This window comes from Camponotus vicinus, unplaced genomic scaffold (genome assembly GCF_025532165.1).
Source record: "Camponotus vicinus isolate PSW18456_S1 unplaced genomic scaffold, iyCamVici1.0 SCAF_2, whole genome shotgun sequence".
Lineage (NCBI taxonomy): Eukaryota > Metazoa > Arthropoda > Insecta > Hymenoptera > Formicidae > Camponotus > Camponotus vicinus.
The window spans coordinates 24,275,679-24,292,596 of NW_028141956.1; the positions used below are offsets into that span (position 1 = coordinate 24,275,679).

Here is a 16,918-nt window from a genome sequence, read left to right on the forward strand (position 1 = left end):
TCGTCGGACTTTCCTAAAGGCTTTTTTTATTAAACGGGGAATTTCTAGGCGACAAGGATAAGGTTTATATAATCGTCCGCGTCGCGTGTGTGGAAGATTGAAACCGATCGGCGATCAAATTGACTTCTACGTTAAAAAAATTAGGCTATGTGTCATGAGGGAATTATGCATGTATACTTACATAAATTGCAATATATATTTTGTGACAAATGGACGTATAAACATTTTTAAAGTTAATTTCTGAAAGATTTATTTCTCTTTATTTATCTAATTTTTTAAAGATTTATTTCTTTTATTTTTAATTAATTTTTTTATTTATCTAATTTTGCAAAGAATAATCAAATTACATGTCTATATTAACCGCGTATCTTTAGTTCAGATTCCAACGAAATTTTATTAATCGAATATAAATTATAGTTATAGAAAGAAGTAAGAAATTAAAGTTAACTTTACTAAAACCGTTCATGACCTGCTTCTATCTTTATTGGCTAGAAACTGGAGAAACTGCACCAAAAATCTTTGACCTATTTCTTACTTTAAATGTGATTTTATTTTAAGCAGTTTTGTGGAAAATAAGTATCACAGATATGCGGATAATATATATATTTGTATTTTTTTGTGTACATGTACAAAATTGAAATAATATGTAATATATGTATGTGTGTGTGCTGAAAAAATACAAAATGGTATAGAAAAATAATAATGATATAAAAAAATAGTATGATATTTTCGTTATGAATATAAGGGTAATTCGAAATCTATAAGAATGATTTTTCAAAATTTTGCATTTTTTTCTAATTTCTTCTTTTTTCTGTTGGCAATCGAAGAAAATAATTATGTGCCGTTCTCTGAGAATGTCAAGATACAAAGGTCTAAAATATTACAATCACAATATTATAATAAACCCACAATAAAGAGTACACGTCAGCGGATAAAGTAATATTAAATGTGTCGCATTAACCCGTCATAAGCGAGACAATTAAAGTGATCTGTCTGAGACGTGCTCGCGGATGCTGCACGAGGGAATATATATGAGTTGCCGTTATCATCGCGTGGCATTTGAATATGCATGAGTTATTTAAACAGTGTAACGTAAAACAACGAATATACGAATATCCGGCTTGCAAAAAGCTGTACTTAACTGTAGCTTAGTTACAGCTTTCTATGCTTGACACCGTATTTTTTAATTTTCGCAGCCATTGCTGGATCTGGCATCTTATCATCATATCTTATTAGATTCCTCATCGTAACGTGTCAATCTTTTTGTATCGATGCACATCTCAATTCATCTATAAAATATTTTAGAGTCACTCTTGTTTTTGTCACGCAAAAAATTATTTATTTAATTAATAAAAATAATATTAATCTCTAAGTATAGATTTTTTTAAATAGGAAAAATCTAGATTTAAAAATATTATAAAAATATTATAAAAAGATTTAAAAATATAATAAATAGATAAAAATATTAAGATAAAATATATAAAGATAAAATAAATAGAGTTAAAAATATTATAAAAATATTAAAAATATTATTTTTAAATACTAATTTTTTAAATTTAAATATTGCAAAATTACTTGTTCAATTTCAAGCATTAAAGACACCGCCATCGAAAATCTTTCGCGATATTACGAGGTCAAACCGTATATAATTTAATTATCTTCGAGGATGCTTTTTCCCGTATTGATAAAATATATTATAATCGATACTTTTGCAAATCGTTAGAGGCAAATTGTTACGGTCAGTTCACTCCTCTTTGGTATGCCTGTTGATAGCATCGACACAGTTTCGTTCCTGCGGCGTAGAAACATTGGAGCTTCGATTAACGACTGCATGAGAGTAGCATAAAGCGATCCGTTTCCTTGATCCAACCCTGACCCTCCTCTTCTTCGACGCACATGAACTAATCATAAATCTCGTATTTTCCTTTTGAGCCGTTGTGTATACTCATTTGACGCATATTGCACGATTGCGTGGCTATGATAAAGAAGGCGTGTGACGTTACTCGGAAGGCAATAAATATTATAAAGAGAGAAAGAGAGAGAGAGATCTCGGGACAGAGAGAGAGGAATCAGTTTATTATTCTGAGGCAAGTTCCAGATATATATAATAAGACAGTGCATGTCATAATAATAACAGTAACATGGTATATAAGATTCTCTCAGTAAGATGCGGATGATACTGAAAGTCATTAGAGGGAAATGATACAGATATGAATCAGTGAATTGCTTATAATGATGCATATATGAGCATGTGACGAAGTAAAATATGTCATTAGTGTATGTGCTAATTAAAAAATTTGAACGACGCAACATCATAATAATAATAGCAATAATATAAAATTATGTATGTATTATATAAAGAGAATACAAAATATAAAATTATTAAAAAAAATAATGGACATATGTACACATAAAGTAATTTTATTGCAAATATATTTATATATTAAAATAAAACAAAATATTCAGAGTTAAATCTTCCATCAGAAATGTTTGAAAAAAATTTGGAATATTAAAAAAAAATGATCTCTATCTTATTAAAGTAATACACGAAACGTTATATAAAATATAACGTTTCGTGTATTACTTTAATAAGATAGCAGTTTGAAGCAAATATGTACGCAAGACACTTAGGAAGATTATAGATCAGAGACTGTGCGTAAGCGTTTGTTGCGTCATTACCGGATATAAAACTTTATGAAAGCTGTCGTCGGTACGCAGGGAGTTAAAGACTGCAAATGATGGACAATGAACCTTGAACTACCCCTTTTTTCTGCCTCGGAAAACGAGCGTAGCGACGATTAGCGAGCGAAGGAAGGGTAAAAGAGGGGAGGGACTCGATCTTTTCCTACTTTGCCGTCCCCGTCCACGTTCTTCTTCCTTTTCTACACATGCAGGACTCGTTCGTCGAGCGTCTCTCAGCTCACCTGTGACGCGGGGAAGCACGCATGGTTGAGTCGTTTAAGTGCATCCACATAGTAGTGGAGTCTAGTTTCTCGGTCGAGCCACCTACCCTACCACGTAAATTCTTCACCATGACGCACACATCGGTAACCACCGTTTCTTCTTCTTCTTCTTCTCTTCTTCGCCGACCTCTTCTTCCTCAACGTATTTTCTCACGGGCACCGTTGTGTGTCCACTGTCCTTCTCGGTCAATAGGACCCGCCCCAAAAGTGGCAAACACCCGCCATTCACCACTATTGCGTACTATCATGCCACAATCTCGATTCCCATCGCGACGACGTGTGTGACCGTTGCATTTTCCGCGTTTCTCAACCGCACGTTACCGTTAGAAAAACAGATAAACGTATAACTGATGGATTTAATCGCACGCTACTTTACGGTTCCGCCGTCATTTGCAATCGTTCTTGAAAAAGATAGTCATATATAATATTAATCATATGTAATATAGTTATATATCATGTCATATATTAATAACAATCATGTTATTATGAGCATAAATTTGATGGTTTCTCTGTAAACATTTTTCCTTCGATTTATATACGTCTCTTCCGAAGACGAGAAACAATTATAATTTTCGCGTTACGCTTGTACGCTGCCGCGAACAGGATGAAAGCATCACAGCGGGAGACAATTCTGCCGCCTACGCGAAATTCGCCGGGCGTTGCAGACGCCCACGCGATAATAACGCCGAGAGTAAAAGTCCAACGGCGGTAAAGGAATCTTTATCGATTTTGCAACGCGACGATGACGAGATACTTGAAACGCGACATCGAATGCGACTGCGTCGACCCAAGAGGGAGAGCGTGGACCCAACTTGCCACGTCTCGCGATAACGAGCGAGTGATAAAGGGTTAAGAGACTGCATAAAGATTCAACAAAGTCCAAAAAGACGATGAGAAGAGGCGAACGAATGGTGGTCATCGAACGTTGTCACGGATTAGAGAGCCTTGTATAAGGTTCTGCGCATCTTCAACACGTTTTCTCGATCGATCAGATAGACTAGTAGATGATGGAATTAATAATTATAATATCAGATATATTTATACATAATTATTTTATAACTAGATAATTTCTGTAATATTTTGCTAAATAAATTGCTGCTGTCATATTTAGCCTAGAATTTTAATTGGGGTATTAAATAGACCAATGTTGAATCGATCAGCGCGACAACATGCGCCTTGAATTTCAATAAAAAGCGAGATATTGCTTTTTACATAAAACGCGCGAGATTTATTCTAGCGATATCTCGATGAGAAACGAGATACGATATGAAACTAACGACAAAATTGACGGAAGGGACGCTTGTAAAATCAAGTTGAGATCTAGATACCATTAATCGCGTCTTTAATCATGTGTTAGCGAATCGAGAATCATGAGAAGTGCGAAATTTATTGTTTTAGACGATGCATTGCACCCGAGAGCGTATTCTCATATGTATCGATGCATCTTTTATTTGTGGCTTCTATAATCAATCTTGAATTATCTCTTCCTCTTTCTTTTTGTAAATTCTCTTTATCTGAATATCTGTATTTTTAATTGCTTATAAATCGGTCGATTGCTTAAATATTCTTGTTAATGGAGAAAATGTGGATCTCAAATGGATTGGAGAATTTATAAACCGTGAATATTCTGATTAACAATCTCATGGCACTCTTTGCATTTCAAGGAAAATTACATTAGAAATACGCTACGGTAACTATTAGCGATAACTTCTTCCATAATGAAGTACAAACAATGAAACTTGTGGGCAAAATGGAGAAATAACAACTATACAGGCTATATAAGGAATGCATAATAATACAATGTTATTATTCATGGAAAATTGAACATTCTTGTCTTATAATATAGTTTTCATAATTTACATTCAAGAAATGATGCTTCGTGTACAATCTCGCATAAGCGAGATAAATTTATTCGAAAGTTCTAATTGTGAATATGTTAGCAATGATAATTATAAAAATTAAATTGCTAGAGAAAATTAGCTTCGAACTTATTAAACAATTTATGAATGAAAGGAATATTATTTATATTTTAATATATTCTATACAGGATGCTCTCTCTTTCTTTCTCTTTCATTTAATATCGTCATCATTATAGACAAGAAATGAGTGACTTTTAGCAAACAAATTTTATAATTATAATTTAAAGCACAATAAAATGTGCGCATTTTAAACTATCAAACAATCGACTTTACTTTTTAAATAAAAAGAATAATTTTTTAATAATGTTATCAAAACAAATAATTATATATAATGAATTTTGAATCGATTTTCATGTCTTCTATATTATTAAGAAATAAAATCATATATTCCTATTTAAAAATATAAAGGCAATTTTAAGTCTTATTAAAAAATTAACGCTCTTTAAATTTTTATTATCAAAATTTGTTCTTCGTTAAAAAAAAGAACTATTTTTAAAATTATAATTTTCTTTTTCACAAACTATATTAGAAGTGACTCAAATTGTGCGGTGACCATTACCTATAGTGAGAGACCATATATGTATAAACGTTACATTGTATTATATTATATCGTAACTACTATCAAAGTTATTCTACACTACTGGACTCCCTTTAAGAATAACATTTCTTAGCAGCATGTATAATTTCCAAGAGCGTTTCTCACGCGCCTTGGCGCGAATATAATCGGGCTTGATAGCAGAAATCGATAGTGGATGCGAGCCGGTCATCAAGCCGGCCGCGAAAGGGGTAAGTGCGGCAGGTATATGTGGTTCATTAAAAATCCTGGGATCGACAAGCACGGATGTGGATATCGACTCGGCCGCGCTGAATTGCGTTCGTCGAGAAACGGGTTCGCCGGGGGAAAAAGGAAGGAAACGAGAAAATAGGAAACGACTGAAACGTGCGTACCCGCGATATCAACTCTCTCTCTGATACAATCGACGAGATTCTGCGCGCGAATCGTTAATCGAATCCCACACTGCAACGGCGAATGCGTTTTGTCATCGATTTTACGATTCTATGCCATACGTGTCCCGTATTTGGAAATACTTGCCGTTGGTAGATTGGCTGGTTGAGAAAATCAACCTAATTATAGCTCCTGATGCGGCGAATATTGGGAAAAATTTATATCAAAGGAAATTTATAGAAAAATTTTTACCTTAAAATATCAAATGTGTTGGGCGCAGTTGACAGGTGGATGTTAAATCCGCGTTCTGTCAATAACAGCCGCGAATTCTTATCCATTGATTGATCTCGGGAGCACTAAGAGGGAAGATAGTGATCTCGGTCGAGGCGATGATCCATCACAATGTGGATGGTTAAAAGTGACGGATAGATTAGCGAGTGAGTGAATCTACGCCGAGATTTTATAGCTGCAACAACTTTCATTCTGCGAGAAATTGAAAGACATAACTTATACTTTCGCAAAAATTCCAATTAATATGTTTAATTAACAATTTACATTTTCCTAAATTAAATTAGCAGAAGTTAAATTATTCCAATTACTATGCATCTTGCGTATTAACATATCAGCTGATAATCAAGTACAAGACTGGACAGTCTCAATCAATCTCACAAGCATATTTTTCACGAATACTGATTGATGGATAGCGCTTATTTATACGAATAACAGCTGGCTAGCATTGGCTACTAATTAAAATTTGCTATTCTAATTGAAATGGCTCCTAACCGTGAGATCTATTCAATCCCGACCTGTATTCTGTATTAGAAATGTATCAAGCGTGCGATGGGAATTTATTCTGGGCTGTCTCACACGGCAAAAACGACGATCAACACACTCGGATGTTCGAGAGCCGAGATCGAGACAGAAATTAAAAGCGAGTAGATCAAGCTCTTCCTGCGTCTCTTCATCTTCGCTCGAATCAGCTTTCCCCCGGTCATCGTGAAAAGCCGCTCGATTTTCTCTTATCTTTGCCGTGCCCTACATCCCCCGATAATGATTCCACGCAATCGACAGCCACTAATCTGCGTTTCGATCGCGTCTTTTTCTTTGCCTCCCAATACGCGCCGCAAGCGTGTTATTACCAACGTGAAAATCTCGTCGAACCATGAAGTTGTTGGCGCATACGTGGATTTTTCTTTCTTTTCTCTCATCGAATTACGAACCATAATTTATCCCGTAATGTTGGATACAAAATTTCTCGTCGGCCAAATTGTGGCCTGTGATTGCGCCGCGAATTTCGTCGAATCAGAGTCGTGAAAACAGAATATTGATCAAGCGAATGATGGTTTTAATTCTGTGACGTGCAAAATTGATCTTACGATAAAATTTATCTTGAATAATTTTTGTCATTTAATAAATTTTTTAAAAAATTTCCGAATGGTTAATTTAATCTTTAAACATTTTAAATAATTTATACATACGGGATGTGAAAATAATTAGATCGAAATAGATTATTCTATATCTATTTATTTATAAATAATTCTAATAATAAAAAATTAAAAAATGCAAATTTTCAATTTTAACATGTTGCGCGAAAATTCAATGTATAATTAAAGGTGTATGTTGAAATCAATATATAATTAGAATGTTTAAAATTATTCAGCTATTTCGATTTTTGGAAATTAATTTCTTGACAAATTGGGCGACTAATTTTTATCAAAAGATGAACTGACAATTGTGTTTTATTTTAGAAATGAGATGAGCTAAATCGAATATTGAATTAAATCGAAGAATGATTATACATTATCAACTTTTTGTTTTACGCTTTATAACTTTGTCAAGTTCTTAAGTTCACAAAAGGGATTACATAAGAGAATGTCTCACAAAGTCTTATTAATCCCTAAACCATAGCGAGGCACACATTCGATTAAGGAACTTTAAATCCTATTTGCGTGCGTAACTATAGTTATAAAAGACTCAGAAACGTGTCATCCATTTCGTATTAAGACACTAATTATATCATCAAAATTATGTTTATCGATAATAATTCTAAAAAAAAATATTTTTTTACATCTGTTTACATATTTTTTTCTTTATTCATTCACTTTTTTAAAAAGGATTATTTATTGACTCAAAAGATACGATTTCTCTGCGAGACGAAGGTTCGAAGGCACGAGTGATAAATACGAAAATTCGTCGTGGACGTGAGTTCATGCGTCCTGTCCGGATCTAACGATCGGTGATCGAGAGAGATCCGACGACGAGCAGCTTGATATTCGTCGGATGCGCGTCGCCGAGCCCGGCCGCGTATGAGCGCGGAATAAATTATCCCCGTGAGTCGGGAGGTCTGTTTCTTCTGCCTCTCTCTCTCTCTCTTTCCCCTTGACGTCGCTCGCCCTCTCCCTCTCGCGATTCAACTCTCTCACTCGATTGCTCTGGCTATTGCTCTTCGTGGCCGTTTGTTCATCCCTCTCCGCTCGTCGTCTTGCCCTCTCTCCCCCCGTCAAGGCGTCTATAATGACTCCTCGTGGTGGGACGATACCGGAAGTGAAGTCAGAACGGCGGAACCAGACGTTCACTCAATGGAAAGTTTGAGCTCCACCGGCAAGCGTGGCAGCTCTCTAAAAGAGGTGGCCATACACGCTCGCACGCGTCGCTCGTTCCAACACGAAGGAAGGAAAATCCGCTTCCTTCGACATTCGCGTGAACGCGAGTCACGCGCGAACAGCCTGGAACAGCGGGGAAAAATCTGTGCACGTCGATAGCGCGATCCTTGGAGAAGGAACCGAAATGATTGAAAGTGTGAACGTTTCGAGGAAGGTTGATTGAGTACCCGATGAAAGCTCTAGGTGTTAATATTCGGTCGGATATCCAGTGCGCGAAAGGAGGAACAGGAGGAGAAAAGTAATCCGAGGATTCAGGAGCAATAACGTGAACTGATTAGAGATTGAACTAGAGGAGATAGATATGGACACTGATTTAATTTTATGTGTTGCATTGACTGATCAGCTTTTATCAAGATTGATGAATAGGAAACTAAGAGATTAAACGCTCGCGGATTTGACTCGAAAATAGAATAAGTGAACGTTAATCGGAAATTTTGAATGAAATTCAAGTAGATTTAATCAAATGATAGACTCGAGATGGATGATAGATTAATCAGAAAGTAAAAAAGAGGAACACACACAGCTGAGTTAATGAATAACAAAAAGAGTACGAGAAACATTTATTCGGAGTTGCATTAACGTCACAAATAAAGTACGTTTTATTATGAAGCACCGGAAGTCTCGCGGAGCAGCAAATAACATCGTCGAGTAATCAAGGCAGCGGTTGAATAAATTGGATCATACTGGATATTACAAGAACCGACGAGAGCGAAAGAGAGAGAAAAGGAAAAAGAATGCTCGAGGAAGCTTGCCATTAAACTATGACAAAGAAAAAGTTTTCTACCCGCGAAGAAGAAAGGGGACGATAAATTTGCAAGAGACATTGTACATTAACTTCCATTTCAGAAACAGTGCGTGGAAATTTAAAAAGCGCCAACACATTTGTGATGAGTTCCATCTGGAAAATCGAGGAAAATGATCGGCGCGTTGTTCCCGCTAAAATAAATAAATTGAAAATTTTTAGGTTTGTGCGCGCGACCTTTCCCGCGAAATGAAACCCGAGGAAAGTTATTCCACATAGTCGACTTAGAATGCGTTTTCTTTTCGTGTGCAACTGCACGAAAAATAAGCGAGTTTTCACCGCTGCAAACAATAAGTATTTTCGCGTGAAAGTGACAAGATGATGACAGTCTTTGGGAAAAAAAGACCTGTGTGATTTTCGTGGGTGAGACAAAGGGTTGTCTGTGAAACGGAAGTCCATCAAAGAATGCTAATTAACCCAATTCCTCTCTTGGAGGACTTGCGTTACAAAACCGCATACATTTTAATTCATTGTATTATCGGTCTGTGTTTCCTTAATTAAAGTGATATATTGTTTTATGCATCAATCATGAAAGAGATGAGTGAAATCAAAAACTTAAATTAATTACATACTTTAATGAGAAAAAAGTGCCTTTTCCCATGCAAGAAATTGACGAAACTATTTTGAAATGTACCGTGCAAATTAATGAGCTTTGTAATTTTACAAAGTGCTCGTCGTGTCTAACGCAGCAGTTGCAGTCTGTCATCATCGACCTCTTCCTCGTGTAAAATGAGAAATTTGCTGACGAGCGGCAAAGGACACTTCATTCAAATCACATCTTGGGTGGTCCTCAATCAAGCCTCTGTCATCATCTGTACATCTTTCTCGTGATCGATATATTATATTTCCCGACGATTCGAGACTTTAGATCGTAGACGGATGATTATAATAATCAATGGGCGCGAGAAACTCATAAAAGAGTGCGTATTATTCGAAGAAACACGAATTGAAAAAACTCGGGGCTTGTCGTTAGCTTCGTTCGAGGGTGAAAACAAGGGACTCGAAGTGCATTCGTGAAAGTATTCGTCAGAGATGGTCAGCCAACACGCGATGGCCACCACCGTCCGCAAAGTTAAGCAGGAGAATCGTCTCAGGCGGCAGAATCAGAGTCAAGGTACATAAATACATAAGCGGTGGTTAATGGACAACATTCGTGAGACTCACCTATGCATAATATAATTTACACTCAATACAAAAAAACATATTTGAAATGCAGATTATTTAAATAATTATTTGAGTGAAAAAATAATAGATTTATTTAAATAAAATATTGAAATAATTATATTTTTCGTAAGAATGTGATAGGAAAATACAAATATTATATAGGAAATATTGAAAATGCAATAATTAAAATTATTTATTAAAATAATAAATTTTTTTTAAAATAAAGACAGATAGAAAGAGAGGGAAATTTATATATACATATTAAAAATTTATATATATATATATATTATATTATATATATATATTATATATATATATATATATATATATATATATATATATATATATATATATATATATATAAATTATAGATAAAAATTTATATAATATTTACATAAAATTTACACATATAGAATTTATATTAAAATATCTTAAGGTGGAACTTGTGTGTATTAATTATTATTTCTCTTGTTTTATTTCAAATTTTATTTAAAATGTCACATGTAATAAAAATATTTAGAAAATAATGAGAAAATAATAAAATAAAAATGTGTTTTTTCGGCACTTATTTAATTCCAATTTACATAAAAAATTACATAAAATTAAATAAAAATCAATTAATATAATTTAATAAAGTATGTAAAAATCGATTTAATGGGCATAAGCTGTAAGAGAAGAAAAGAAATAAAATAAATACAAATTTAGAAAAAAATATTTCTTCAAAAATTTTACTGCTCATATAATGTGAGAAAATAATTATTTTAATTGATTATTGAAACATCTAATAAAAAATACAAATTTGAAACATTTATTTCTGATTCATAAAATAAATCCCAAATATCTCAAAATAAAATTTTAATTAGCATATATGTATATAACATACATATAAATGATTATTTTATTAAATATAATCATTTATACTCCAGTATAAAAAATAACTCGCGTAAATATTTTTATTTTCTATTTCAAATATTATTTTGTCAACTTTTGTTTTTTAGATCTCCTTGTCTCGACGATAGAAAGCCTTCATCATGATCTAGTTATGTAGAAACGCGTATATCACATCATGCTTGCATCTTCTGCAATTAACGTAATTAGAATGTTGGAGGAATATAATATGCCGTTAATGTAACGTAATGTAAATATATACGCGTGTAAATAACTATATTATGATCTTACTCTCTAATTGCATCGAAAATATTATAATATGCTCTTTGATACGTAATGTGTATCTTTAATACGTAAATTAAAGGGAAAAAGCGAGCAGCATCTTTATAAGCAAAGATCCTAATTAACGCGCAATAATTGTACGCTGTGTAGCGAAGTTTATTATTTAAACATTTTAGGCAAATTAATAATTTATCATCTAAATGGTCAGCTTACGTAAATATTATTGCGTAGAATTTTCACCGCTCTTAAAGAAGAATGTTGCTTGTGTATTTCCTATCTAAGGATATAAAATATTCTTGACGTAGTTTTCAGTGCACTCATGTATAATACATAGCAATTTCCTAAGTATTTCCTTTGAATAAATTGTTTAATACATTCACGTCAAGCTGTGGTGTTGAATATATGAAAATTTATTTCACCAATTTACCAATTTCATTTCGTATTCAAAAATGATGTAACGAAAACAATGTACATTTAAAAAGAATAAACTATAATTATTACTCTATAAAAAAACTTTATTAAAGAGTTAAATATAAAATTTTGGAATAAATTAATAAATGTTCTTAAATCGTGCATTTTTTGTTACAGATGAAGAGGGACCTTACAAGCCAGTGCCACCGCCGAAGCCGGTGTCGAACAATCAAAAGAACAATCAGGACGGTCAGCAGGACGAGCAACGGGAACAGACGGTAGTCGAGCGTTCGTCGTTGCGAACGACTTCCGGTCCGGAAAGGACCAGCGTTGTGGAGAACGGGCAGGTTCGCGCGGCCGGGCAGCCCTTCGCGCCGGAATACAGAATGCCACCTTTGTACGGGGAGGAGCAGAGTTCGGGTCAGACTCAACAGGCGGCCAGTTTGCAGACTCACAGTAGCAAGTTTCCGGTAAGTGTGATAATGATAATAAACAGCGGGATGACATAAATTTTATCAATTACTTCTTCTCGTTAGGATGCCCTTCCAAAGAACTCTGACTCTATAAAAAGTTATCAGATTTTCTTCATGATTTATAATGTTAATTATATTTTGTCCAGTTCTTTTGATAATGATTAAAGTAAAATACATTCGATAGAAATGTATATTATATTTATATATTTTAATTAAACTTTGTTCTCTATTTTTTATAAATGCATGACAGATATAGCATTTCAATGTATTTAATATGAAAATGATATGAAAAAAATAACTATGTATTTTCGACATAAATAAAATGTAACTGGACACATAAAACATCTAATCAAGATTATTATAGACATTAAAGGTTATATAATGTCATTTATTGGTATTATCAGTATCTTTTTTTACTTCGATAAATTTACGATGTAATAATATAGAGTGTTGGTTATCTTCTATACGTCATTTTCTTCTTTTAACGAGATAACCCTACGATTTAAGAATTAATGATGAAGTTGAATAAATAACATATAAAAGCAATAAAGCTCTTAATAATGATGTTAGAAGTTATCGATTGAAGCTGTAATAATTTGATCAGTTCAATTTTGCGAATTATGAATTATGAATGCTTACATTGGCACTATTGCGTTATAATTTTCTTTAAATAATCATGAAGACTTTGTGAATTATATCTATATATTACGGACTTTTTATAGAGTCAGATTTTTTATAAAACGACTTAAAATTTTTTTAGATTAATTTCTTTTTAAATTGTTTCATAAAAAGTCTAGGATTTTTATAAGAAGGTTGAATTTACAAAAAGCATACGATATATATATGTAGCATCAAGATTCGTATTAAAATCACACTCGTTAGAATCACTAGTTTGTCCGTAGAAGATTCTTTGCTAAGCTTTCCAAGCAAGAACTTACTACAGCGCACCTTTACTGGACGAACAGGTCAGTAATTATCCGAGTACGAGAGCGCGCAACACCTTGTTCGCTTCATGTCATCCCGTATGTACCAGGAACAATGAGACAGAAAAAAAATAATGACGCGCCGTAGCGCATAATGCAGCCAGCGATGGCTCTAAATCTCTTCTCGTCCCGAGCAAATTTCCATTTTTGAAAAATGTTCTTTTTAAGTTCCTTATCGTATCTGCATTTTAATAACCTTTCCTTCTACTCGCCACAATTTTTTGCATCTTGCTGAATTTTTGTCAGAAAAAGCTGATAAAACTGCGTAAAAATACTTAGCCGTGGATTGAAAAGATAAAATCTTCTCAAAAATATTATATAAGATATCATTTAAAATATAAATATTTTTCTGAAATAATATTTTATGATATACTAAAAATATATTATATATTTAAAGTATTTTATAATGTATTATAATATATACTTTTATTATAGTAATAAAAAGTGATAAAAACAATGTAAAAAATCAATATATATTTCATCTTTTGTTTTTTAAAGCAATCGCTGATTTTGTAAGACTTGAATTATGTTGTTTCGTGTTCGCTCATAAATCAACTAATTAACAAGCCACCGAACGCATTAATTCCACGGTACACGTGTTCGCAGTTGCTGTACAAAAATGTATGTGTTGAACAAAAAAGATTTAGATTTAGAAAATCGAAGAGCACCTTCTTTAGTTAATTTAAAATTAATTTAAAATTAATTTTGGAATTAATTTAGAATTAAATTTAGAATTAATTTAGAATTAATTTTAGAACGAATTTAGAATTAACTTATCATTTCAAATTCTTAGTATAATAAAAAATATTAATTATAAAGTGACAGCAATGAGATAAAATGTTAAATAATCATCGCAAGATAATTAAATCAGTTGTGATTGAAATATTGAATTTTATTTAAATAGAAGAATTTTATTTTCTAAAATTTAAATTTTTATTATTGTATAATCATAATATATCACACACACAGGATATTTTATATATTAAAAATTAAAAGATATTGTAACATAATATTTTTTCGAACTTTTCTTTAAAAAAAGGTTTTTTTAAATCTCTTAATAAATTACTTATTACAATGAAAGTTGCAGATTCTGCGACACTTAATGTACGCTTGCAACAGCAAGAATTAGACTTTCTTTTCTTCGAATGTTATTTATAGTTGCGTGCACTTTTACTCGGACACTCATTAATTATGAAAACTTCAGTAGAGAAAGAAAGAGGGAGAAAGTGATTTTTCGTTGACGATTTCACGCAATTATCGAGACTCGGTTTTAATGAATCAATGACATGACGTGAGTATTTGCAACTCTCTGAAAAAGGAAATTCCACATTTGTGTTTCGATACGTCTTTTTATTTAAGTTAAGTAAAAGAACGAGTAAATAGTTCAAAGCATAATGCTTTATTCGGTATAAAAGACTACATTTTCTAGAATTATACTAAGTTTCTTGGACACAGTCGAGTCAATTATAGCGTCGTTATGAGAAAATCGCGGAAAATGCTGATAAATCGCTGCGAAAGTTTGGCTGACATAAATCATTAAGAATTGTAATGGATTTTCTGCAACTGTGATGTAAATTTATATTCAGACGAATATTTACGCTTTTCATTGATTTAAAAAGAGAAAATTATATTCAATTTCTTTATAAATAATGGATATTAATTGATAGCGCTTAAAATCTAACAATAAAATAAATTATTGCAATTTAATTACATTAATTACATTATTATAATTTAATATATTATATTAATAATAATATTATTATAATATTAATTATATTATTATAATATTACTTATATTATTATAATATTACTTTTTATTTAATTTATCATGTTAATTAAAAATTACAATTACAATTGTCAATGGGAAAGGAATGACATGATGAGGATTGGCGAAACGAGTATAGAGCTAATTGCTCAAATTATTCCAGATTATGTTCCGAGATTAATATTATTATTACTCTTGAAACATTTGAGCTCTCATAAGCTCTTGATTCATTTCGATCATCATGCTATTCCCTTTATTAACGCTTTAATTTATTTTTAATTTCTGGTTTTCTCCATTGTTTATATATCGAGACAATCGCACATCGACTCATTACAGCGGTTTATCTCTCGATTTTCGTCGTCCGACATTAGCCAATTGTACTTAATTAGCAGAGCATCATGACGCAATCGCGCAGATAAGCGAACGGTGCTGGTTGATCTTCCGTGTTCGACGTTAGGAATTAGTCCTCGGAGAAATCTTCGGTAACAGTTCGTTGTACGCTGGTTACGCTCTTGGGAAGATTCTCAGAGGTTCTTCACCAAGACAAAGGGGGCATCATACGCGCGTACCGTTGGCCGGAAGTCGGGAAGGGGGCCTTCGCGCTCCGCGATAGTCGTTTAGATACACACACCGTATTTCTCCGCAGGTGAGAATAATAAATCGGGACAATCAACGTCTTGGCCTTCGGTCCTTGACGCGTTCAGCTCATACCTTTTATCGCCAATTTTTCACGCGGCCGGTGGTCGTGTGACGTCACACATCGTACGCATGCATGCTGTACGCATATAGCTGGGTGACACGCTCGCTCTCGATCGGAGAGCAAAATTATTAAAGCGACACGGCCCATCACGCTGATTGCTCAGAAACGAATGTCCGACCGCGAATCAACGTTAATTAACCCTTTTCTCTTGAACGTTGTCATGCGCGATCGATCGTCATATAGCGTTTTAATTATCGCGTGGCACGAAAGGCTGGACTCTCCGCGGATTAATCCTCCTTTGACAGCGAAAGAGTGATTACAACCCCTCATTTTACATTTGGACTACATTGCTTCTTGCTTTTTAACGAGAATTCAATTGAAACGCGAAGAATACTATCTAATGAATCGATGGAATGAAATAATTATTATATACGCGCGCGCTTCTCTGTAACTGAGGTAGATGAGCTTAGATAAAATTTCGATATAATCTATCTCTATCCATCGAAATTTGTATTAAAGTGAAAGGATGAAATTATCCTGATTAAAAAGGAATTTTTTTATTATATATAATATTATTATCATTATATATAATATTATGGGAATTTATATTTAATATTATTATTTATCATTATATATAATATTATGGGAACATTTTTTTTATGTCTTTTTTAATTATAATTTGAAAATTATTTCGAAAAATCGATATTTTAATTCTTAAAGATATCAGTTTTATTTGAATAAAAAAAAGAAAAATATCCTCCCTTCCTTTAAAATTGATGCGTGTCGCAATAAATTATTTCCCTGCATTCGACATTATTGCTATTAAAGGAATCGTCCTCGTGCTTAAGAGACTATCTTCTATCAATGTCCCCTAAATACGAGACATAACAGCTGTTAGGAGAGAATCCAATATCAGCGATGCATGGACAGTCTGTTCGGGGCTGTTTCTATCGCATCCT

The 16,918-nt window shown here is 33.1% G+C and overlaps 1 protein-coding gene across 7 annotated transcripts in view; it reads left to right on the top strand.

Annotated features, from left to right (window-relative positions):
- Positions 1-16,918, top strand: part of LOC145966008 (uncharacterized) — a 60,499-nt gene that overhangs the window by 25,105 nt on the left and 18,476 nt on the right. For 3 of the 7 annotated variants that reach the window (XM_083089670.1, XM_083089669.1, XM_083089674.1), the window contains one exon: positions 12,216-12,508. In XM_083089670.1, the coding sequence (XP_082945796.1) occupies positions 12,216-12,508 (293 nt within the window). Of the gene's footprint in view, positions 1-8,439; positions 10,408-12,215; positions 12,509-16,918 lie in introns of those variants that run through there. The other 4 variants (XM_083089671.1, XM_083089673.1, XM_083089672.1 and 1 more) reach the window with 2 other exon arrangements.